Source organism: Schistocerca cancellata, chromosome 4 (assembly GCF_023864275.1).
Source record: "Schistocerca cancellata isolate TAMUIC-IGC-003103 chromosome 4, iqSchCanc2.1, whole genome shotgun sequence".
In the NCBI taxonomy this organism is placed as follows: domain Eukaryota; kingdom Metazoa; phylum Arthropoda; class Insecta; order Orthoptera; family Acrididae; genus Schistocerca; species Schistocerca cancellata.
The window spans coordinates 468580299-468606488 of record NC_064629.1 but is presented as its reverse complement, the minus strand read 5'-3'; the positions used below and the strand labels follow the sequence as shown (position 1 = coordinate 468606488).

The 26190-nt window shown below is 39.7% G+C and overlaps 1 protein-coding gene across 1 annotated transcript in view; it reads right to left on the bottom strand.

The window, feature by feature from the left end:
• Nucleotides 1-26190, bottom strand: part of LOC126185020 (serine/threonine-protein kinase GL21140) — a 221129-nt gene that overhangs the window by 72215 nt on the left and 122724 nt on the right. The window contains exon 8 of the mRNA XM_049927744.1: nucleotides 1147-1293. Coding sequence (XP_049783701.1) covers nucleotides 1147-1293 — 147 coding nt within the window. The remainder of the gene's footprint in view (nucleotides 1-1146; nucleotides 1294-26190) is intronic.

Here is a 26190-nt window from a genome sequence, read left to right as displayed (position 1 = left end):
TCTGAAGATGAAAAGGTGACAACGTTTTGAAAATTTCTTCTCTTCTAACAAATACAAGAGGCAGTCAAAAGAAAACAAGACAGATGGAAGAAGTAAGTAAGGTGTTTACTATTTCAGAAGTAATAGCCATAACTGTTAATACATTTATCCCACTGACAGAAAATGGTGACATCATAGTGCAAAATGTTTGCTGTAGCCTACAAAACCAAGACTGTATGCAGGTGCGCACCTCTTTATCCAAAGCAAATCAATGGCTACAAATGATGTTCTTCAGGACACCGTCATTATGGAAATTGAATGAGGAGAGATGGGGACTGGGTGGAGGATGTGTAAGAGCTTCCCAGTGAAACGTCTGCAACCTATTCAATATGATTTTGGCAACATTTGGACCCACCCACTATGCACTGACCATCTTGGTTCACAGTGGGATAAATGTAACAACAATTAGCACAATTACTTTTGAAATAATAAACAGTTTACTTACTTTTTTCCACCTGCCCTTTTTCATTTGATTACCCCTTATACAACCTGTGTCCCCATTCAATTGTCTGATATACGTTTAGCTGATGTGTTTAAAGGAAGCTTGAACTTGGGAAGTTCATGAAATGAGTGTTGGCTGTGCCCACTAGCTGACTGTAATCACTACATATATTTTCTGAAAGCCCCCTCTAAATGTAAGTTATATCTGATACAATTACTTGTATCCATCCACTACTGACTGTTTAAATGTCCACTTCACTGGAAAGTTCTTTCATTTTATAAGTTACAATCCATTTTAACAATCAAAATAACCTAAAATTCCTGCTTTCCAAATTGCACACTGTTCTCTGACCATCACTAGTGTTCTCAGAATGACACAGTATTCTGTTTCCGAAGTGACTTGACAACTCTGTGTCGGATCAGGGTACAAAGCTTTGGGGTTCTGTCTTTAACTGGGCAGAACATTTTGGTGGTATGATTTCTAACTCTGACACAGTTCTGTGTACAAGAAAAATGTGTTGTTACTCCACACCTCAGAATCCATGATAATGTTTCTGTCACCCAAAACTGGACAGAAAAGTAACCTACTATTACTTTTTTTATCTTATTCCTCATAAACAGTATATAAATTCCTTTATTATTTATGTACATAAAACAACAACTTACCAATAAATTTTCTGGTTTTATATCTCTATGCACAATATTCATTGAATGGATATAATGTAAAGCACTGGCAAGATCTTTTAACAAGAAGCTAGCTTCCTTTTCACTGAATTTTCTCTGAGCTGTTATGCAATCAAATAAATCACCTCCCTGAAAACAACACAGGACAAATGTAAATGATCAAATACAACTGAACAAAGTAATCAAACCTATAAATGAAAAGCAGGGCTCAAATATTTAGAGTTTGGGCTACAAACATCTTGACCTAAAAACAAACAACAAGTAAAAGTACTTGCTTACTCTAAATTACAAATAAAATAATGTTTGTTAACTAGTTTTGGCATGATCTATTTTAGCTCAGACCTACAGTACAAAGCCTTAACACTATACAGTTTTCTCAACAAATCTTTACATAAATATATTATCAAAGGGCATTCACAATGTGCACGTAAGTAGGCGGATGGTGGGGAATTGGGAAGTGACAGATGTAAGTGTACTGTGTGTCATGTCAGCCAACAGCATCACTTTATTACTTCCATGTGTTGTGTGTTTCAAAGAGTAGGTCCAACATTTAACAATAATTTGTATGTTGGTATGCATTTGATGGGAGCTATTTGGTACAGTATTCACCATGGGTGACTGTGAGAATACATTTCTTGTGTAATGCATTGTGGTTGCTTGTTTCAAGACTGTCATTAATACCAACTAATTTACATATGGATTTTGCATCAGTGTCTTTGATTGCCACGAGAGGACAGTGAAGCAAGTGCTGTGAGACTATGACAGCAAGAGAGAGATGGAGCAAACTAGTAATACCACACTGTGTTCTCAGCCTCTCTGCGCAGAACCAATTGCTCAGGCATGGTTATGCATCTCTCTACAGACACTATTGTAGCAATATCCCAATAGTCTGAAGTTTATTTTGTTTCCCCTTCCCTTTCCAAACATTTTGTGTATTTCTTGAGGCTACCTTCATAAAAATTAAGAGTTTATCTCAAATTTCCGTGCTTTACATGGCATGAAAACATGTGCTTAATAGAAATTACAAAAGACAGAACCCTTCAGACTTTCTTAAAAACATTAAAAAGCACACAATTAGAAAATGTGACTACTGTAGTATAGATATGAAAGTTTAGAGCAGCAGATGAACATATTTTATGCAAACTTTCTTCTGGTTCAAATCTTCCTCAAAACCTTGAGCTTCTATTGAAAGATGAAAATTTACACACCAAGAAAATTATACAAATAATTGTCCAAGAACAACAGTCTCATCCCTCATTTATGTGGGGTAGCTGTCTGACTTTTAAAATGGTTTGCTTTGAAACACACAGTACACAGCTCAACCTTTCATATGAATCATCAATTGTCACGCAATAAAGCATTATTGTCAGTCTTAGCTCTGGAGAAAGTGGATTCAGCACAGCCATACCTTGCTTGAATACAAACACTCAATTTTTCAAACAAAACATAAAAATCTTGATGGGACATTTTCCATATGGATTACAGTGCCAATTCTGACTAATGTTTTTGTTCCCTTGCGTCTGCACTTGCAGATGAGAGAATGATGCATTGCCTGTACGTACCTTAACAGAAGCTCAATTTTTGAAACCTTCTATCACTACTGTAGCAGAGTTCTATCAAAAGATCTCCCCCAGACCAGTACAAAACTCTGCTACTATATTAAGATTATCCATAGCATAGTGTTAAGTGTCCTTAAATAAGTTCTCAGGAAGATTCCAGGTTTGTTGATATTTGAGAAGTGTTCTTGTCAGTTGCACGTATCTACTACATAGTTTACTTTCAATCAGGATGTCTTACAAGTTCTACCATTAAATTAAAGGTTTCACAACTCATACTCTTGACGTCATACACAGACTTGCAAACCACTCACTAAAGACTCCGTAACACGCCTCCTAGCAGCATTAAAGGAAAGCTTTGGAAGTATATACTGCCACTTCTGAGAACTCAAATCAACTGCACAACAATAGTTTCTCTTATTTTAAAAAGCAGAGAGTAATAAATAAGGGGCCCATTCAGGACAATAATATGTAAGGGTAAGAAATTGTATTCATGACCCCTCACGCAAAACTGTTGTCACTGCCTTATTAGCATGTCGATTGTCAAGGTTTAACGAGATTTCGCTCAGGCCCTTATGTGGTTGCTTCTCACGGACTGTTCAAGTATAATTTGTATGGCACACTCTAGTATACATATCAGTGGGTATCACGTTACTTTCTTTAAGTATGATTGTAATAGTGAAACCACACACAATGAAATTTCACACCTTTCTTTTACCCACACCCCTTAATCTCCTCACTCTTTTTGTTCATTTGTAATGAGCATAGCTGGAAAAAATACTTACAAATGACTGTCATTCAGTCTCTTGTTTGATGTAGTACAGTTGTGTGTTACAATTATATCAGTTGTTAGAGCCAGAATTACAACTAAAAATATCTTTTGACAGGTCACCATTCACTGATCCTTCTGTTACTGGGTTATGTGGTGAGATATTTGCACTGCAAACCTTCCTGACACACAAGCACTTAAGTTAGATTTCAGATATGGCCACCAAAACAACTGCAAGAGAATGCTAAATGTGCAAGTGCAAGAATTCTCTGAATACACATTTTTGTGGTGGTTGCTGGGCATCAATACGATCTTTCATCTTCAAAAGAATTTCTTGTTTGTATTAACGACTGTGCAATTGACAGAGTCCCACAAATGCTAAAAGCGATCATTCAACATCGTGACTGGACTTCATACGTTTCACAGAATTATTATAAAATCAAAGTCATTGTATAGTAATGGTGCCATTTTGACTCTATGGCAGACAGTGAACATTTTCCATGTATGGATTCCACTGGATTTAACTGCAACAACTTGGGAACCCTGTGATTGCCAGGCCCATACCCAGTCATCATTGGCTGGGTCCCTGAGTGGAGAAGAGAACAGTTGAGGTTCAGACTTATAACACTGAAAGGGAAGATGTACAGCAAACGCTAACAGCCCTGTGTTCAACAGTCACTTACTTGCCCTAGCCGTCTGCCCTACATAACATCTGTTTACTTACATAAGTGGATTCTTGCAACTTGCTAAATTCCATAACCAATTTGACCAATCCTCATTTTATTGAATGTAACCAAAAGGATGGAAAAAATTTAATCATATTACTCTTTGTAGCAGAACTGGCAGGTCGAAAAATGTGTCCACACCCACTACTTCACTACTCAGACACCATACTAACATTCTCCTAGCACACAACTACTACTTCAAAGGGAAGGTATGCAAACAAATCCATGACACAGCAATGGGCACCCACATGGCATCCTCCTATGCCAACCTGTTTATGGGCCATCAAGAAGAAACCTTCCTAGCCTCCAAAACCCCCAAACTCTTGGTCTTGTTCAGGATCATTGATGATATCTTCATGATTGGGACCCGTGCCCAAGATACCACATCCTCAGTCCTCAGTCTCAACACCCTCTTTCGCATCTGCTTCACCTGGTCCTCTTGAACTCTTTCCACCTTCCTGGACAATGACCACCTCCTCTGTGATGGATCCATCCATACTTCTGTCCACATTAAACCCTCCCAACCACCAACAGTACCTGCATTTCGACAGCTGCCATCGTTTCCACACCATAAAAATCCCTCCCACGCAGCCTGGCCACCTGGGGACAGCAAATCTGCAGTGACAAGAACTCCCTTGCCCAGAATGCTTAGGGTCTCACATAGTTCTTCACAAACAGCCATTTTCCCCCAGACCTAGTCCGCAGAGATTTGTTGTGCCATAACCCCACAAACTGCCAAGAACCAGCTACAAAGGAATGTGTCTTGTCACACAATAGCACACCGAACTGGAACAACTAGCACTTCCTATTCCAGTCCTGTCACAGGGTTATCCTACCCCATTACAGGCCGGACAACCCATAGAAGCAGCCATGTCATATACCAGTTCTGCTGCACAGCTTTTTATATTGGTACGGCTACCAACCACTTGTCCTCCAGAGTGAATGGTTACCACCTGTGGCCAAAAACAAAATGGGGCACCATGTGGCTTGACATGCAGCTGAATGTAACATGCTTGATTTTAATGACTGGTTCACAACCAGGGCCACTCTGATTCTCCCCTCCACCACCAGCTTTTCTGAATGCAGATGGGAGTTATCCTTACAACACATTCCCTGCTCCCGAAATTATCCTGATCTCCACCTACAGTAACCTACTGCCCCCACACCTGCCACCCAACAGTTTCTGCTCCCTCTGTCTAATCACCTCACAATTCTTATCCCCTTACCCTCATTGTGCACTGCTCTCTGCCAATGCACACACCTGTCTTTTCCCCTTCTCTGTCCCCCTCCCGACCTTAGAACCTCCAGATGCTGTGCCTGGAAGCCTTTTCCTGCTGCCATCTAGTCCCTGCACACTCTACCACACAATACAGTGTTCTCCTCTCCCCCAAACATACCCTGCTATCCTTCCCTCTTCCCCATTCCACTCCTGCTGATTTTATGTAACGTAATAGTCATATTTCGGCCGCAGCAGACAGATATTGTAGTCCTGTGTGTACGAGTTGTGTGTACATATGTGTGCACTCTTTTCTGAAGAAGGCTTGGACTGAAGGCTCAATGTGTAAAAGTCTTTTTATTGTGCCTCTCTGCAATTCAACTTGTCATCTTTTTTTGGTGAGTAGCAATCTATCCTTTTCAGAACACTGTCGTCTACAAGCAATATGATTATTTATTAAGGAACCAGTGAGAAACACACTGGAGGAACTTTGAAAGAAAGTATAACTTTTTCATGTTCTATACAATTCTTGTAGGTCATGAAGCTTTATAAAATCTCTGATAACACACTGACTCCCCACACACGACAGCTGTTGTTAAATACTTCCTGGACATTTATTTTGGTTTAGGAAACAGAACAGCTATGTTATCATTGCCTTTCCTCAATATAAACATATGCATCTGGTAACTTACCCAAAACTTTGCCTCTGAAGCAATATTATCATTCCTCATACCATAGGGCATTTATGCAGCAATGAAACATTGTAAAGCACAATTAAGGAGTTATTAGTGAAATGCATTTCTAGTGGAAGAAATATTTTTTCAGCATGTTGATCACTGTGTAATTTTCAAGATCAATGATTTCTGGCATTGTAGCACACCTTAAGATTAAATTCAAAGTTAAGCAGTAACCCATCTTACAGAAATAGTATTTTATGAGAGTGGTGCCCCACTTATAGTGTTCATACATACAACAAAAAAGATATAATGCATGTAAAAGTGTTACCTGTTGTCATGTGCTAAAATATTCACACTGTCAAAAATAAAATGTAACAAACACTGTCAATCTTCTTTCTACATATGCAGTCTGGTTCTAACATTCCTTGTGGAGACACACAGATTACTGGTATCTACAAAGCTTATTAAAGTTTATATATTGAACCGAAGATAATACAGAGGGTCTGCAAATATCAATATTTACACTAAAATTCCAGTGAATAATATCCTTTGGATTGTACAAGTTATGTATCATATGGAACTACGAGCATACATGAAAATCATATATAAACTTAATGATTTATAAGTTGCATGAAATAGCATATTATATGTATTACAACAACATTAGTATTGACTGTAATGAAGTGCTGCGACTTACATTTATGCATTTCATTTATTTGAAGTAATCCACACCTTATGTTTTGTGTGCACATTGTTTTCAATTTACAGTGACCTTCGAGGAATACAATACACTTCAATTTTAATATAAGTGGAATACAAGAAAGTATTTTTATATGTATGGGATGTCGTTAGCTTAGCATAATTTGTGCCTGGATTAACAGTCACATTCTAATTCTTCAATGGAAATATGAAACATAGTGAACCTATAATATGTAGGCTGACAATATGCAATATGCAGGAAAATATGTACGTGCATAGTATGTTGTTAACACTCTGCTGTCCGGTGACACCACAGTGGTGTTGTGCGCGAAATAGCGGTCAACGGCCGGCAACACCAAAGTAGTGTCGTGAGCATGGTATCGCTCAGTGGCCTGCGACACCATAGTGGTGTCATGAGCATAGTGTTGCGCCATGGCCGGCGACAGCACTTTAGTATCTTTTGCATTCTGTTGGTGTTTTGATTAGGTAACAGTAAGTTATACACATCAACAAGTTTTTTTGTTTTTATAAGTACTTGTGCCCTTTCATCATGGCAGATGAAAGAGACGATATGATTATTTACAATGAATGCACAGAGCAAAACTTGGAGGTTGCCGCTACATCGCATACGTCTCATCACGATCTGGTTGACAAACTTTCCTGTCACATAAAGCAACACCAACTAATAGGTCTATGTATTTCCGAAACGAATAAACAAAACTTAATGTGCAAGTCTTGCACAGTTACATTACGTCTTGGAGACTGTTTGTCTGCATATCATGTGAACGAGAAATACTAAGTACCAAAGACAATGCAAATAAACAAATATATGAAACAAACAAAGTTTGTATTTATTTACATATGTATATCTTCAAAATTTCATGAAAGTAGGGGAATGGGGTTGAGAACTTGTGAGAACTAATGATGAGATTAGTAAAACATAACAATTTATAATCTCCTGATAATGTCAAGAACAGCCGGTGCCAAGGCAAGTAGTCCGGATTAGTGCTGCCAGCACCAAGTGAATAAATTTGTATGAGACATGTGGACAGCAAAGTGTTAATGGTAATAGGCACACACATTGGAAATTACTGCACTTACCGATTAAAACAACAGTTGGGTATGGTGTACAACTAATGTGAATTGACTGAAGAATTTAAAATGTAATAGATGCTGTTTCCTTGCTTATATAGACAATGAGCACACAACGACACTACACAAATTAAATGTCTAATTCATTCTTTTTTTTTTTTATTGTGATTCTAAGACAGCTGATAGGTCATAAAAAGTAGTCACTAGATGTTAATCGAACAACTTTATTTTCATAACGTTTTTTGGATGTGGCCCATCATCAGATAACCACAATGCAATACACATACAGGTACATACAAGATGTCTTTCGACTTACAATACAGGGTAACAATTACTGAACTATATGACAAAAAACGTAAATTAATTACGAACTATGGTGTGCACACCCTTTATTCAACATGTAAACATCACTACAGATATTAGGATTTAGGTTATGACATGTTCGATATCCCTGCCATCATTGGCAATGACGTGGTGCACATGAATAGCGAAATTCTGCATAACCCGCTGAAGTGTCGGTACATCGATGCTGTCGATGACCTCCTGAACAGTGTTTTCAGCTCAGCAACGGTTTTGGGGTTATTACTGTACACCTCATCTTTAATATAGCAGCACAAAAAGAAGTCACATGTGTTCAGATCTTGAGAATATGGCAGCCAATTGAAGCCCATGCCAGTGGCTTCTGGGTACCCCAGAGCCAGAAAGCTGTCCCCAAAGTGCTCCTCCAGGACATCGAACACTATTCTGCTTTGATGGGGTCGAGCTCCATCTTGAATGATCCACTTCTAGTCGAAATCAGCATCACTTTGAATAATGGGGATGAGATCATCTTCAAAAACCTTCACCACCGTGCCATCAAGAAATATTGCACCAATTATTCCGTGACTGTACACTGCACACTACACTGTAACCCGTCGAGGGTTAAGAGACTTATTGATTGCAAAACGTGGATTCTCAGTCCCCCATATGCACCAATTTTGCTTATTGATGAACCCATCCAAATAAAAGTGGGCTTCACTGCTAAACCAAACCATGCATGTGCATGCTACTTCCCACCATTCCCCGCGGCCAACTGTGCAGTTTGAACACCCTAATGCAAACTATTCAGAAGTTATGACGATTTTATTTCATATGGCTCAATAACTGTCATCCTGTACATGAAGTTACTACGAGGGTGATCTCAAAAGCAAGGTCTCCAATTTTTAAAAAATAAAAAGAAATGTTTTTTTACAATAAATTGTACATAGTTTTGAAAGTTGAAAATTTTTCTATTTTTTCATGTAAACATCATTTCAATGGATGCATTTTTGTAAACACTGTAGCAGTTTCTGCATGCCCATATCATACCATCCTGCCACCATGCTACTGAAGAAGTGTCGGATCTCATCTTTCACCTGATTGGTGTCACTGAAGCTAATTAAGGTCTTGCCAGTGCAAGAATGAACAAGACAGAGGGCTCAAGCCAGACCATCAATTTTAAAATGAACACACTGTGTTCATTTAGCAAGGTGCGTAGTTCACTCCACCTTGCATTGTGTAGGCAGAACTGGTTCAACTGTTGACCTTCAGCCATGGTGCCATCAGTGCATACCAGTTCCGAAACCCGGAAATGCATCAAGGACGGTGATGTACAGGCAGTGAAAAACCATGGGTTCAACAGAGTCCTTCAGTCCAAAGGATAGGTCAAGACAGATCCTAGGATGGGGTACACACCATGAAGGCATAGACAATTGCTCCTTGATAGAAGGCAACATTGGGGGAGATCGGAGTGCAGAGCAGAGACACTATATGCAAACTGTGATTGTGTCTCCAGCCCTCGGTCTCTCTTGTGGGTGGGGAATCGTCCTACAAGGAAAAAGGATCTGGTAGTGCAGGTGCTCAGGAAAGCAGCGAATGTGCATCACATACTTGAGCAGCAGTTGTTGGCAACTCGGTAAGAGATTGGATCCTCCGTGAGTCAGCTGGTCACAAGGCTGGTCTGCTCAAGTCAGATCCAACAATGGTTTACTGGATCCAGTATCTGCAATGCTGAAGGCAATACCATGGGATCTGCCAGACTCCCATAATCAAGACAGGACAGGATCAGAGCTTTGTAAAGTCACAAAAGAGTATAGCAGTCCCCATCCCATTTGTTGTTACCAAGGCAGCAAAGAGTATTAAGGTATGATGAACATGTATGTCTAAGTTGGCAAAGATGTGGAAGCCATGCCAAAGAGGTATTGAAGACCAGCCCCAAAAAGCTATAAGACTCCATGACATTGTGCAATTGGTTTTCGAGGTAGAGTTCTGGTTGTGGTCAGAAAGTACAATTGTTAAGAGAAGGAGCATGATGCAAAACTTGATGGCTGAAATATGGAAGTATGGAAGCCATGAATGAGAGACCAGGACTGCACCTTTTGTACGGCACCCTGCAGTTGGTTTTCAACATGTCCCACCATGACACAAGGCGGTAAATGGCTGCCTCATAAAATTCCCGGGATGTTAACCAGTTCCGCATTTACAGTCGGACGTCGTTGTCTGAGGTGAATTGTTTGCCCCTTAGAGCTTTTTTAAGGGGATCAAAATTGGCTTAATCACAGGGAGAGGGGTCCTGACTGTATGGAGGGTGGCAGAGAACCTCCCATTTGAATTTCTGCAGGAGTGCCACGACTGTGCTGGCCGTATGAGGCTTTGCATTGTCATGGAGCAGAATGACCCCACGTGTGAGATTGCCTGGTTGTTTTGATTTGATCGCTTGGCGAAGGGTGGTCAAGGTCTGTCAGTAACGCTGGGCATTCACTGTTGTCCCGTGCTGCAGGAAATGAATCAGAAGGGAGCCATCTTGGTCAAATGATTCACCTCGGGTGAAGACGTCCAGCTGTACGTGCAGAACTGGTTAACATGGCAGCTCCAGGAATTTTATAAGACAGCCATTCACTGCATTGTGTCACAGTGCGACAAGTGTCTCAACAGCCACGGTCAATGCCTCTAACATACAGGTACTGGTTTCTGTAATTATGCCTCTGGCTTGTTTCTCTTTGAATGCCCCTTATATTATAAAAGATATGTTTATGAGACAGTAGTATTTTTCAATAGCCCACAAGAAGAACTACGTAACCTAGCAGATCAAGTGAATAAATGCACCGAAGAATCAAATTCAATCAAACATCAAACAACAGAAGGAATTTACTTCCTTAATAATACTATTTCCAGTCACAATAACAAGCATAACTTCCAAATACACAGAAAACCCACAACCAATGAAGTTGCCATTAACAAAATCTCCTGACACCCAAACAATGTAAGATCACTTTTTTTAGGTCATCTGTGATACGTACACTGCACATCCTCATCAGGGTAGCGGATGCATGTAATGAAATGAAAATACTTAAAACTATAGCACACAAATAATGGATATAATCCGTCCCCTCAAACACGCTAATTGAACAAATTCGATGTACATTAAAGGAACAACCATCATCATTGCATGCTAAAAAAATTAATGCCAAAATCTGACAGTTCTCCATTCTTCAATAAAGTGTCATCGAATTTGTAAACCTTTTCAGATTGCACAATATAAAAATATCCTCCATACACATAAACCAGAAAATAAAATTGTTCTCAATAACATACCCACTGCAAAGTGGCACCAAAGTCTGACACACAAATGTTCATGCTCTTGTTCTTGCTTCTATAATGAGCAAACAGGGAGAAACTTTGAAAAGTGCTACAAAGAATATATGGCTGCCCTCAGACTCAAACTCTTGACCAAGTCCAGTTATACATAACACATGGCCCATCAAACAGTCTGCAGGTGAGATCAACGATAACTTTTCAATGTTACATATTACTCACAAAAGATTGCAGATGGATCTCTAAACAGTAAGAGATTTACATTCACAAGCTAAAATCACCACAAAAAGTCCTTAACAAAGTGAATTGACACAGAACTATTTCTTCCAGAATTTCTAAGACATCCAGGCACAAAATACCAAAAAAGACAATAAGAATACATGCTCATCCTCCTGTATAAATTAATATTCTCCAATTCATGTAACAGTTATAGCATTCTTTCTGTTTACTCAAAACTGTTTTGCTCTTTATTATTTTTATTGTCATGGCCCAATGAAGAAAAGTTTGGTCACACATGGTAGTAACTCATTCATGTCCAAAAGACGACACGCCACTTGTCCAAAAGAACAGAAACCACATATATAAAATTCAGATGAGAACGGCCAATGATCTCTTCAGTGTGAATGCACAACAGGCTCAACTCTTACAAGACTCAGAAAAATGCCATGAGTAATGAAGATAATGGGCAAGGAGAACTACATAAGTAGTGTGTGGACAAGTTCAGAATTTGTCTGATGGGAGCCGTGCTAGAGTAGCCTGTGCAGTTGCAATGATCACAGTGCCCAGATGATTTAGTGGTCAGTGTGTCTCCTTAGTATGCAGGGGAACCAAGTTTGACTCCCAGTCTAGCACAAATTATCAGCTTTCCCCATTGATTTCAATCAATCATCACTCTCAGCCAATTCTTTGTGTCATAAATAATTCACTTTCTTTATCTTTTGTGTAATGTTTACTCCATATTATACAGGTACTGTCAATATACGAATGCATTTGAAGCTTGCACAGTTCATGTGCATTCATTATCTATCCTTTCAAATATTTACTCTGCAATGCAATGCATCTCAAGTCAAAGATCGTGACATAGCAAAGTGTGATATCTATGATTTTCACAGCTAAATCAGGTTGTTTGTACGAAATGTAAAATGTGCATTTATAGAATGGATTTTCTCTGGATGAAGCAGTGCATTGTAAGTACTCAAAACATACCAATTGTTTCTCTTTTGTAACTTTTTGTCACTAGTAACTAAATTTCCATTATTGCCACCAGCACCATCACCACAGCATCTAGTCCCACATGGTCCAGATTACGTTCTTGTAATGCCTCTATCTGCCGGTGATCCTGCAGTGGCTTGAAAACTACTTAATGGTACAGAAAATACATCATATAAAAAATGTAGAAAGTTACTATTTGCATATTATATCCAAATAAATTGTCAGTATAATATGCTACTGCATACAACGTGCAGATCGTTAAATTTATGTACGACAGTCACAAATGGTCATATTACAGTACGTATAGTACGTAAAATACATTCTTAAGGATATTATTCACTGGGATTTTTGTGTAAATATTGATGTATGCAGGGCCTCTGCATCATCTTTGGTTCAACTTGTAAACATTAATCAGCTGTTTAGATGTCGGTATTCCAAGTGCCTCCAAATGGAATGTTGTAACCAGACTTTACTGCAGAAGGGATATTTACAGTGTTTGGTGCATTTTATTATTGCTAATGTAATATATTTCACTGCACGATGACAGTTACCACTGTTAAATGCAATGTACATAAATATTTCATTATGTCAGTCCTATTACTTCATTTCAGTGGTTTATGATGGCTGGTACGTTAATTGATGAAAGAGTTTTTACATCACTATGTGAGCATGTGAAATTTATGTGAGTCTTCATGAGCATGTACACCAGATAGCATTATATTGACAGTTAAATAAGAAATGCATTTAACGTATTCTCTGTCCTGGTATGCAGGATACCTAACGATGAATAAACAAATACTGTCTGGATTTTAACTTCTTTTACTGACAGCAACCAGTTTCAATCTAGGCTGCAGAATGCCTTTAGCTTTGCTGCCACAAAGTGCAGGTTGTCAACAGTGGTTGCTGAAACCAGTAGTCATTACTAAAAGATGCTGTTACTCAGACAGTGTTTGTTTATTTATTGTAACAAAAGATAGCACAGTTATTAAGATATGGCATCAATTATGAACTGCATGGCAATGGTATGAAGATGGACTGGCTGTAATAAAGCAGTATTTATTGTCACCTCTTGGTGATGAATTATGACTTTTCTTTAAGAAACATTATTGATTTCACAGTCATATCAGAAAGTATACACGAGGGTCATTCCATACTGATTTACACTTTATTTTTTCTCATCATTTTTGGTTTGTCACTTGACTCATTATTACAGTTGTGAGTACGTAGTACTTTGGTCTAAGGTCTAACAGTAAGTGGCAGCACAATTACTAAAATTGTAATCCCTGCACAGTACAGCCTATTTTCCAAACTGCTGTCATTGTATGAGGGGCCAACATGGGATGTGATTGTAAATGACAGCACCGAACAACGTGATTTCTGCAGGACGAGGGTGCAAACACAGTGGATATGCAGTATCGCAAAAAGCGCTCTGTAAACATGACAATGCTTTTCCCCATATGAGTCAGAAAACTGCAGCTGCCATTGATGAAATGGCATTCCAGGTACTGCCACACCCACTGTATTCTCCTGACTTGACCCCTTTAACTTCTGGAGGCCCTCCTCGAACTACTACTATGGATCATATTACACCCATTACACACAGCTGCTCACAGTTCCTTTAAGTCTGTGAAATCATGTCCATGCAGAAGATTTGTCATGGCCCCCAATAGTTGGTAATCAGAAGGGGCCAAGTCAGAAGAATAAGGTGGGTGTGGCGTACATGGAATCCCTTTTCAGTGATGGCAGCTGTGGTTTTCCAACTCATACAGGGACAAGTGTTGTCGTGCTGCAAGAGCACTTTACATGATGGGGAATAATCTCCATACACTGCCACCAACTGCCTGTGAGTATCTGCATTGTTTACATCCTCCTTCCACAGAAACTATATCATCCAGTTCCATTCTTTTGTTTATCATACTGCATGTTGTCCACTCACGTAATGACACAGTTTTGAAAATGGGCTGTACTGTGCAGGGGATTACACTTCTAGTAATTGTACTGCCATCTATGGTTAGACCGAGTTACTACGTACTTGCAACTGTAATGAGGAGTCAAATGACGTACCATGGATAAAATAAAGTGTAAAACAATATGGAATGCCACTTGTACTTGCAGTTGAGGTTCTTTTTATATATAGAACTGTCTACCATCTTTTTGATTTGGACAGTTAAGCCCCAAGATCCCCACAACCTATTTACTTGTCATCACTGTCTGCTGTCCTTGAGAAGGCTGGGTGCCTCTAACAAGTGCCACCCCTGCCCCTCCCCACCTTGATCTGTCCCATCATACAGGACTTATTCACTTGAACACATAACATGAATGCACTGGTAAAAAACAAACCATTCACATGAACATTGTGAATGTTCTAGACTTATTATTACTTCTTAGTAATACGTACTGCTGAAATGAATCATTCAGACAATGGGCTAAAACTGTCTGCAGACAGAAGGTCCAACTTAGATCTCTCTAAAACAGCCAATGTTTAACTCGCACTGCTGGCTGGTGACTAGCAATAGCTGCACTATGGATTCATCATACCATGAATAACACTGGAGTACAAATCTCTGCTGCTGGTGAGTTTCATCCAGGAAGCCTGTAGTACTAACATGTGGTCCAACAATTCATTATCCTTGATACAGTATTATATGGAGTATGATGACAATTGAGTGTGGTGACACAAATGTACAAGGAAGAGTCAAAAATTAAGCTAAACTTTCATCAGAAAACACCTTTAAATCCTTAACCTTCCTTCTGCACATGCATATTGCAGTCACATACACACCATTCAACCCCGACCACTTCAGATGGATTCTGTCAAGAATTAACATGTACATTCCACTAGTAGTTTGCACCAAAGAGGAACAACATGTATTAATTATATTTATATGGTCAGAAGGGATGAAGGGGCTGAAATTCATCATAGACTTTATACGGGGTTATTGCTGTATCACATAACATAGATGGCAAAAGAAGTTTGACACATACAGAGAGAGCTGGATGCCCATCAACATCCACCACCAGATTCAGCACACCCAAGAGATGGTTTTAGTGGAGACTCAAGTTACGACTGATACAGTAGCATCTTCTCTGGACATCAGTCCTGGTTCTGCCTATCACACTAATCATAATGAACTTTTTTCCATAAAGTTTCTGCACTATAGTTACCAAGCCAGCTTACTTAAGAACTATGACAAATATGCCGACATCTGCCAACAACTGCTTGACCATTTCAACAGGTAACAAGGTCGGTTATGCTAATCATTTTTTGGGATGCAAATGGACCCGTACTGGAAGCTTAAGTCAGCCATTCACATCAAACAATGAGATATATTGTGAAAGAAAATGTTGCTGTTGCGCAACAATGCCCATGGCCCACCGTACCATTGAAACTATTAAGAAATTGGGTTTTGAGCTGTTGGAACACTTTCCCCACAGCTCAGATCTTACTCCCTATACTTACATCTACACTCTTAAATCACTTCCAGTATGTGGCAGAGGGCACCTCTAGTACCACTAATAATCCCCCATTTCCTGTTCCATTTGTTAATTGCATGTGGGAAGAATGATTATTGGTAAACCTCTGTATTAGCTCTAATTTCTTGGATATTCTCATTGTGGTCTTTTTACAAGACATATGTGGAAGGAAATAATATGATGCCCAACTCTTCCTGGGATGTACTCTCTCAGAATTTCAATAGTAAACCTCTCAGTGATGCACAATGCCTCTCTTGTAGCATTTGCCACTGGAGCTTGTTGAGCACATCCATAATGTTCCCACACTGACTAAATGATCCTGTGACCAAATGTGCTACTCTTCACTGGATATTGCTTGTCCCTTCTAGTAATTCAATGATGTAAGGGTCCCAGACTGATCGGCAATACTCCAGAAATAGTCAAACAAGAGTTTTTTAAGTCACTTTTTTTGAAGATTAATTACATTCCCTGAAGAATCTACCTGTGTATCTCAGCCTAGCATCTGCTTTGTCTACTATTTGTTTTATGTGGTTATTGCACATCAGTTCACTCCAGATGGTTACCTAGGTATTTAGCAGTAGTTACTGTTTCCAGCAATTTGTTACAAATAAAATGGCGGAAAAAAACACACTACCTATAAGGAGTTGTGCGACATGAACAAAAGTTGTTAGATGTGTTTTTACACATGAAATACGATGTCTATGCAAATTTCACGCCAGCTGCATAAGAGCGGAGCTAGTAGTGCCACTATGAAGATACACATCAAGTTTGCTTGAAATACACATTGTAACGATTGCGAGCATTAGTTATCTTTGAGATAGGGACATGCTGAGTTGATGTTAGTCAAGAATGCCTTTACGGTGACAAAGATGCCATTATCAACACCACACGCACTTTCAATGTGCTAATGTAATAGTGCTACGAGAAGCTGGATGTTCCTTCTGGAATATTTTAGAAAGGAGGAATGTAGCACACAGCAGATGACTGCTGACAGGAGTGATCACGAGAATGTACGGTCACAACATGGCTCTGGATGGCCACACGGCACTACTAAGAAGAAAGACCACAATTTCTGTTATATGGCTCTGATGCATCATACTGCATCTGCCGTAGCTATTTGAGAAGCAGCTGACACCGTAGTGACACAATAAACCCTTACACACCAGTTACTTCAAGGGCAGCTCTAAGCCCAATACCCTGTAGTGTGCATTCCACTGACCCCAAACCACTGACATCTGCAACTTCAGTGGTGTCTAGCAAGAGCTCACTGGTGGACAGGGTGGAGGTCTATTGCATTTTCTCATGAAAGCTGATTCTGCTCCAGTGCCAGTGATGGGTGTGCATTGGTTAGGACGTCGGTTGAGGGCCTGCAACCAGCATGTCTATGTGCCAGATTACTGGAGCTACACCTGGAGTTATGTTCTTTGGATGCAATTTTGTATGTCAGCAAGAGCATTCTCATGGTTATCACGTGCACCCTGACTGCAAATTTGTATGTCAATCTGGTGATTCAACCTGTAGTGCTGCCATTCATGAACAGCATTCCACAGGTGTTTTCCAACAGGATAACACTCACCAACATACCACTGTTGTAACCAAACATGCTCTACAGAGTGTCAACATGTTGCCTTGGCCTGCTTGATCAGCAGATCTGTCTCCAATCGAGCACATATGGGACATCATCGGACAACTCCAGCATCATCAACAACCAGTATTAACCATCCCTGTATTGACCAATCAAGTGAAACAGGCATGGACTCTATCCCACCCACAGGCAGACATCCAGCACCTGTACCGCAACAAAATGCATGCACATCTGCATGCTTGCATTCAACATTCTGGCAGTTACACCATTTTTAATGTAACAGCATTTCACATTTGAAATGACTTAGCTCACTCTTACATTAACCTGTGATCTTGCCATGTTAATCACTCAAATATGTTACCTAGACAAATGTATTCTCAAAATTTCATTACTCTACATTATTTATCTTTCAGTGTTGTAATTTTTTTCCTCTTTTCCATCTACATGGATCCAAAGAAGTCATCAAATATTAAGTCCATCTGGCTGGGCTAGGGAGAGATGCTCTGCCACTGCCTCAGTTACATTTCTAGGCCTGCTCACAACAGCATTATTGCAGTCAGAGAGGGGGTTCTGTCCTCAGCTCAAATTACACTTACTGACACCCACATTAATGTTTTTAGCATAATACAGGCAAAGGAATCCAGAATTTCTCTCTCTGCCAATAAGCAGGATGTCATCTGAAATGGTATGATATTAGAATGGATGTACAGTGGCTTGGTGACGCACACCGATAATATCATTCATGGATGTTTATTTTTGTTTTAGGCCGCAAAAACATCTAAGATCATACACACCCATGTCAGAACCTTAGAACACTAATACAAAAAAAGGTGTTAAGCCCAAGCGATCAGAGGAAAGGCAGCTAAGAACAAGGACTCCTTGGAGAAAGGTCCACAAAATACAGTGAGAGAGAGAGAGAGAGAGAGAGAGAGAGAGAGAGAGAGAGAGAGAGAGAGAGAGACCCAATGGTGAGGTCATTACCCCCTTACACTTATGAAAACAAACGAATGTTGAGATGAACTAAAAGTGTTGTACACACATGTACTCGAAATGACCACACATTTACTCTGTATCACATCACTCTCACATGCACTAAAACCAATTAGGAGGGAAGAGAGCTAATCAAGAAATTAAAACACAGAGAAAACAAAACACAGAAGAACTAAAAGAAAAGCACAGGGAAATGTGACTGGCTGACCACTTACAAAAAACTAGGGTGAGACAGCCATCCTTTGACACATTAGGAACATCTCCCTAAAATCACCTTAAAAACGTTGGACAAGTCACAAAACTTTAAAACCCTAACCACATTCATTTGATCATTACATAAAATAGATGGCAGATCCGCCAGCAAATCCGCCGCAGTCCGCTGAGTGCAAATTTGTACATCAATCTGGTGATTGGACCTGTTGTGCTGCCATTCATGGAACACCATTCCAGAGGGTGTTTTCCAACAAGATAAAACTCCCCACATACCACTGTTGTAACCCAATATGATCTACAGAGTGTCATTTTGTCTTGGCCTGCCCAATCTCCATATCTGTCTCCAATCGAGCACATATGTGACACCACCATCTGACGACAACTCCAGTGTCATCCAGAAACAGCATTAATCATCCTTGTATTGACCGACCAACTGCAACAGGCATGAAACTCCATCCCACAAATAAAATCCAGCACCTATGCAACACAATGCATGCACATTTGCATGCTTGTGTTCAAAAATCTGGCAGTTACACTGGTTATTAGTATACCAAAATTTCACATTTGCAGTGGCTTATCTCAGGCACACTTTAACTTGTGATCTTGCAATATTAATCATTTAAATTTGTTATCTACACAAATGTATTCTCAAAACTTCATTACTCCATATGAATTACCGTATTTACTCGAATCTAAGCCGCACTCGAATCTAAGCCGCACCTGCAAAATGAGACTCGAAATAAAGGGAAAAAAAAAAAATCCCGAATCTAAGCCGCACCTGAAATTTGAGACTCGAAATTCAAGAGGAGAGAAAAGTTTTAGGCCGCACCTCCAAATCGAAACAAAGCTGGTCCATTGTAATAAGATACACAATTTAGGTCGAATGAATGACGATACAGCTACAGTAGTTTGGTTCGAGTGGTAAGCTTAGCAGTTAAGCTTTACCAGGTAGCCATTGCTATGCGTCAGACGCTCTGTCCGTATTTATACAGGTACCCTTCCTTTTTCACGTGCTTTGTCTGGTTTGAATCGATTGCTTATTTTGCTTTGATCTGATAAAAGTGCCGTTCTCTTTGTTATAGGTGTTTACGTCACTCAAAGCTGAAAATGCATTACTGTACTGTGTCATGCATTGTTTGTCGCATTCTGATAGTGCGTGTTTACCGCCTGTCTCCGCTCGCAGCATGGCTTGCTTTTGTGCGTGCTACCGCCGCCTACAACTAAAAAAAAGAGAGAGAGAGAGAGAGAGAGAGAGAGAGAGAGAGAGAGAGAGAGAGGAATCGTCTCATTAGCGAAAAAATGACAAGAGACTGCTATTTGCTGTTACTTACACTGCTGTTTTCTTTGATAATGATCAAGAACTAAATAATAGACTGCGTATGATAGAACATGTTCTGAACGAGAGTTAGGTGAAAATTTTTCTCCGTTTGAAAATCTTTGCAGCCGCTTCTTTAGTTCATCAAATTCTGCACAGAAATTAGTCATCTTAGATTTTAAAATCTAGTCAGTTGCCGTGCTTCGTTTCTGACTGTATCACTATTAGGCATAAGAATAATACGAATATAAACATGACACGATATGTATATTCTTCCGCGTTTGCCGTTGTCTCAATCTAGTTTCGTAGTTTATTAGGCAGACAGGATTTAAATGAGATAGCAGCAAACACAAAAGAATACATGGCAAAATGTTTATATCCGTATTCTTTCTTATGGTGAAGAGAATACTGTATGTGATTCACATTTCATCAGGTTCCTATTAGCAACGAACTCTTCTCACAGGTAGGAAAAAATTCAGAATGTAAGAGTTGGCCATATTGACAAACATCCCAAACAGTCTTGCCAGTCGGATTTTCGTAGTACATTGAAATTCTGCTACATTCGAAGATGAACAATACGGAATTTGTATTTACTTCGTTGGATAATGTATGAAAATGCAGTGGTCGAAACTCGGGGCGGAGAAAAAAAAGCTCGTCTTCCACCCTTTTTTAAATTTATTTACTGACGCAGAGGTTTTGGCGCCAGTATTTATCTTTGTGCCTACAAAGCGTGCCTGTGTAGCGCTACATATCTTCGACGGCAGAAGTTAGTTGTGGCGGCACCTACCAACATTTTTCAGAACTTACGCTTGCTTTGCACTCGATTCTAAGCCGCAGGCGGTTTTTTGGATTACAAAAACCGGAAAAAAAGTGCGGCTTAGATTCGAGTAAATATGGTATTATTTGGTGTTGGAATTTTTTCCAATAGTGGAGTTTAATTTTATTTCTTCTCATTTGTAAAATATGTTACATTTAGTTTATTTGCATTTAGGGACAACTGCCAGTCCCTGTACCAGTTCTGCAGTTCGTTACAGTCTTCTGGCATTGATACTTTGTTATAGACATCTGCATTATCTGCAGGCAACTTCACGGAGCTTTCAACATTATCCAACATTATCCTCTAAAACATTAACTTAAACTGTAAACAGCAGTGGATCTATTGCACTCCCATGGGGTAATCTTGAAATTACCTTCATATATTTTTATTTAGTTTTGTTTAGTTTTGTTAAAAGCGACACGTTAAATTCTATCTGCTATGAAGTCTTGAATCCATTCACAAATATGGTCAAATACTCGGTAAGCTCATATTCCCCACCCCAACTTTAACAACAGTGCGGAACTGTACTAAATATCTTCCTGAAATCATGGATCATGGCATTAACATGAGCACCATTATCAACAGCACTATGGATTTCATTGACAACAGACACAGGGCCGAGTATCGCAAGATCTGTATCTGTGAAACCAATGTCTATTTTTATGGCAGATTTTGTTTCTCCAAAAGCACAAAAGATGTTCCCTTAATCTATGACATGAATGTAAGCAATATAGACCTGTGATTATGTTCATCTCTTTTATGAATCTTCCTGAAAACTGGAATGACTTGTGCTTTTTTTTTTTCCGAGTCCCTAATACCCTTCATTGTTCCACTGACCAATGCTGAAGTGTTGCTGTAAGGGCAGGAAGTTCTTTTGCATGATTTCTGTAGTGTCCTTACAGGTGTCTCATCTAATCCAGATGCCTTTCCACTACAAAGCAATTAAAGTTGCTTTCCATTCTGCAGTTACTTACCTAAATATGTGCCATTTCAACATTTGTGCAATTAGTGAAAAGACGGACCTTATTACGATCTACTGTAGTGAAACTGTTTTCAAAGACCAAATTCAGTATTTCGGCCTGCTCTCTCTAATCTTCTGTTTCAGTGCCTGTGTGGTGACTGAGTGGCTGAGTCGATGATTTTGATAGGCTTACCAATTTTACAAGACACTAAAACTTGTTAGGGTTTTTCGTCAGATTGGTTGGCAAAATTTAACTTTCAAATTGATTGAACACGTCTCTCATTTCCCCATTTTTTACGTTCATTTTTTGCTTTGTTCAGCTTTTGTTTGTCAACTAGGTTTTGATTTTGCTTAAACCTGTGATGAAGTTATCTTTGTTTCTTTAGGGCTATCTAAGATGGCTATTACACCATGGTGGGTCTTCCAATGCCTGGAAACCTCGTTCTGAACATATTTGTCTAAGGTGTAGTAACTAATGCTTGTGAATTTTATTTATTTGTGCTCCACATCATTATCCTCAGAACTGAATATATGATGCTGACTCTTCAGATACTCATTAGTATTTTGTCGCTTTTGCTAAGGAAAACTATTTTCCTACCTTTCTAAACATTCCTTACAACACGCTTAATTATGATAAAAAATATCCTATTGTACATCATCTGGTTTGAAAATTGAAGGTCTATTTGTTCCTAGGAAGTGTAAGATGTTAGCCTCACAAGTTTGATGTCTAACTACATGCCTGCTCAAACATTCACAATGAAGTCACATGTCAGGCACCAGTTATGATCGCATGTTTCTCCCATTCTATAGATGGTAAATTGAAGTCTCCCTCTGTTACAATAGAGTGAGCAGAGAACTAATTCACAACATTCTGTAAGTTCTCTTTGAGGCACTCTGCCACTGCAGCTCCTGATGAAAGAAGTCTATAAAAGCACTGAATTACCACATTTGCCCCATCTTTGTTTCGTAATTTCACTTAGATAATTATATTCAGCACCCCTAAGAACCTCAGTAGATATTACCAAACGCTTTACTGCAAAGAATATTTTGCCACCAATGACATCTAATGTATCCTTGTAACATATATTCCAATCAGTATTTAGAATATCATTGCTATCCACAACCAGTTCAAACCAACTATCTATTCCTAATACTGCTGCAGCAATATTAACTTCAATAAGAGGCACAATTCTGATACCTTCCCATACATACTCCTGCAGTTTACTAATATCATAAAAGGGGAGATCAGAAAGTAACACACAATGATTTTATTACCAAAAACTTCAATAGGAAACAAAACAAAAAAATTAAAAAAGAACTTACACTATGTGATCAAAAGTATCTGGGCATCTCCAAAAACATACATTTTTCATATTAGTTGCATTGTGCTGCCACCCATTGCCAGGTACTCCATATCAGTGACCTCAGTAGTCATTAGACATCATGAGAGAGCAGAATGGGGCACTATGTGGACTACGAACGTGGTGGGAGATTGGGTGTCACTTGTGTCATATATCTGTACGTGAGAGTTCCACGCTCCTAAACATCCCTATGTCCACTGTTTCTGATGTGATAGTGAACTGGAAACGTAAAGGGACACGTACAGCACAAAAGTGTACAGGCCGACCTCGTGTGTTGACTGACAGCACGTGTAATGCCAACAGCAAAATTCGGAGGCATTGGTGTTATGGTGTGGTCATGTTTTTCATGGAGGGGGTTTCACCCCTTGTTCTTTTGTGTGGCACAATCACAGCACAGGCCTACATTGATGTTTTAAGCACCTTCTTGCTTCCCGCTGTTGAAGAGCAATTCGGGGATAGCGACTGCACCTTTCAACACGGTTGAGCACCTGTTCATAATGCATGGCCTGTGGCGGAGTGGTTACATGACAATAACATCCCTGTAATGGACTGGCCTGCACAGAGTCCTGACCTGAATCCTATAGAACACCTTTGGGATGTTATGGAATTTCGACTTTGTGCCAGTCCTCACCGACTGACACTGATACCTCTCCTCAATGCAGCACTCCGTGAAGAATGGGCTGCCATTCCCCAAGAAACTTTCCAGCACCTGATTCAACATAAGCCTGCGAGAGTGGAAGCTGTAATCAAGGTTAAGGGTGGGCGAACACCATATTGAATTCCAGCATTACTGATGGAGAGCACCACGAACTTTTAAGTCATTTTCAGCCAGGTGTCTGGATACTTTTGATCACATAGTGTACATCATTTACCTACTTTTCCACACAGTCACTAACCTTCTCAACACATTTCTCCCATCGTGGTACCAGTGTCAATATGCATTGTTCATAGGAAGTCCATTTGGTTGCAGTATAGTCATCTGCAGACTGCTGATTTCACTTCCGCATCTGTTGCAAAGCATTTGCCAGACAGGAATTTCTTCATGGGATCAAAAGAGATGAAAGTCTGATAGTGCAAGATCTGGACAGTATAGTGGATGCTGGAGCAACTTCCACCAAGATTCGGCAATTTTCTCATGAACAGGAGCAGCAACACTGAGGTGAGCATCAGCATGAAGAAGTTTAAAACTGTCAGAATTAATGTTGTGAGCAATATTGAATACTGTACAATAGGAAAAGTTTAACTGCTGCAATAATGTTTGCAGTTGCACACACTGGTCATTCAGAATTGCCGTGTCTATTGCTCCAACATTCTGCAGAGTTGCAGCTGAGACCGGCTACCCAGTGCGTGGTGAATCAGTAAGCATCATACGGCCCTCTGGAGACATTGCTACGGTCCATACAGTCATCCCCATACATGCCCCTTATGTCCTTGTGAATTTCACTCTGTTTATGCACTTTGGCCTACAAACATCAAACTACACTTTGCTTCTATCAAAAAACACCATTGTGCATTACTGTCCGATCCTCCATTGTATTAACCATTTCTGTTTCTGATCATGAGAACAAACATTCTCTGGGAATAATGTGGCTGAACTAGTTTGGATTTTGGCCTAGAAATTCACATCCAATATTATCGCAGAATCATCTAAACCTCTGGTTTAGACCTTTCACTCTGCTCTAAACCAGAGGACTGCCAACAGCTGCCTTCACCAAGCCAGTCAACTTCAAAAGAAACGAAAGCCTCGGAACACATGCAGCTGACATCATTTGTGCTAAAATAAACCAAGATTTGCACCCAGTGCATTTGACACCCACCAGCTGAGCCTCCTCCATGTCTCTGACAAGTCCTCTCATAAAACATATCGAGTGCACACTGCCATTCTTTTCTGACATGCTTGCAGTTTCGCTGACTGGCTCCATTACCTGCCTGACATTGGTGTTTCCAATGACCAGCATATCCACTGCCTGTGCTTGTCTGGACTGTGCAGAAAAATCTGGCACTAGCTCAACAAGAGTGGCATGACATGCTGATTTAACTTTGTTATCAACACTGAGTAGTACCTCGTACCTGTTGCTAAGGCACAAGGAAGCAGCCATTAAACCAGTTCCCATTTTTGGCCTTCACCCAGAAGCTTGCGAACCCATATAGTTCAGATGTTGCATGTCGGAAGACGCAAATGGCTTGTTTGCCTGAACTACTCATGGATGCTTTGTGAGGTGATCTATTTTCCTCAGATGTGGAGGTGCAGAAAGTTGTCAAAAGTGGCTTCGCAAGAACAGTTTCTTGGTAGGAATATGCAAGCTTGATGTACAATAACATGGTGAAAAATAATGTACTTGTCCACCCATCATTTTATGTAGATACATTGTAGAACAGCTAACAAATTTTGACTCTCCCATGAACATAATATTAGCACTTCATCTTGAGTATGGATGGTGGATAGGTCCTACTAACATTATTTCCCTTTCCATTCAGAACATCAATTACAACTACTCCATTCATTACAAACTTTCCCGTGGAAAATGGTACTAAATACATAACTGTGATGCGCTTTACACTTTGGAGACCATAGCATTAATCAGAAGACCACACTTTAAGGAGGCCATGTTGTGTTTCTTGGGCATGTATGTACAAAAAATTGCTAGAAATGACTTCTGTATATGAAATCACTGAGAGCTATATCCTTCGGTTTTAGTCTACTCAGCAAACTGTAATATTGCACTCTATGAAGGTAGCCAAAGTCACAAAG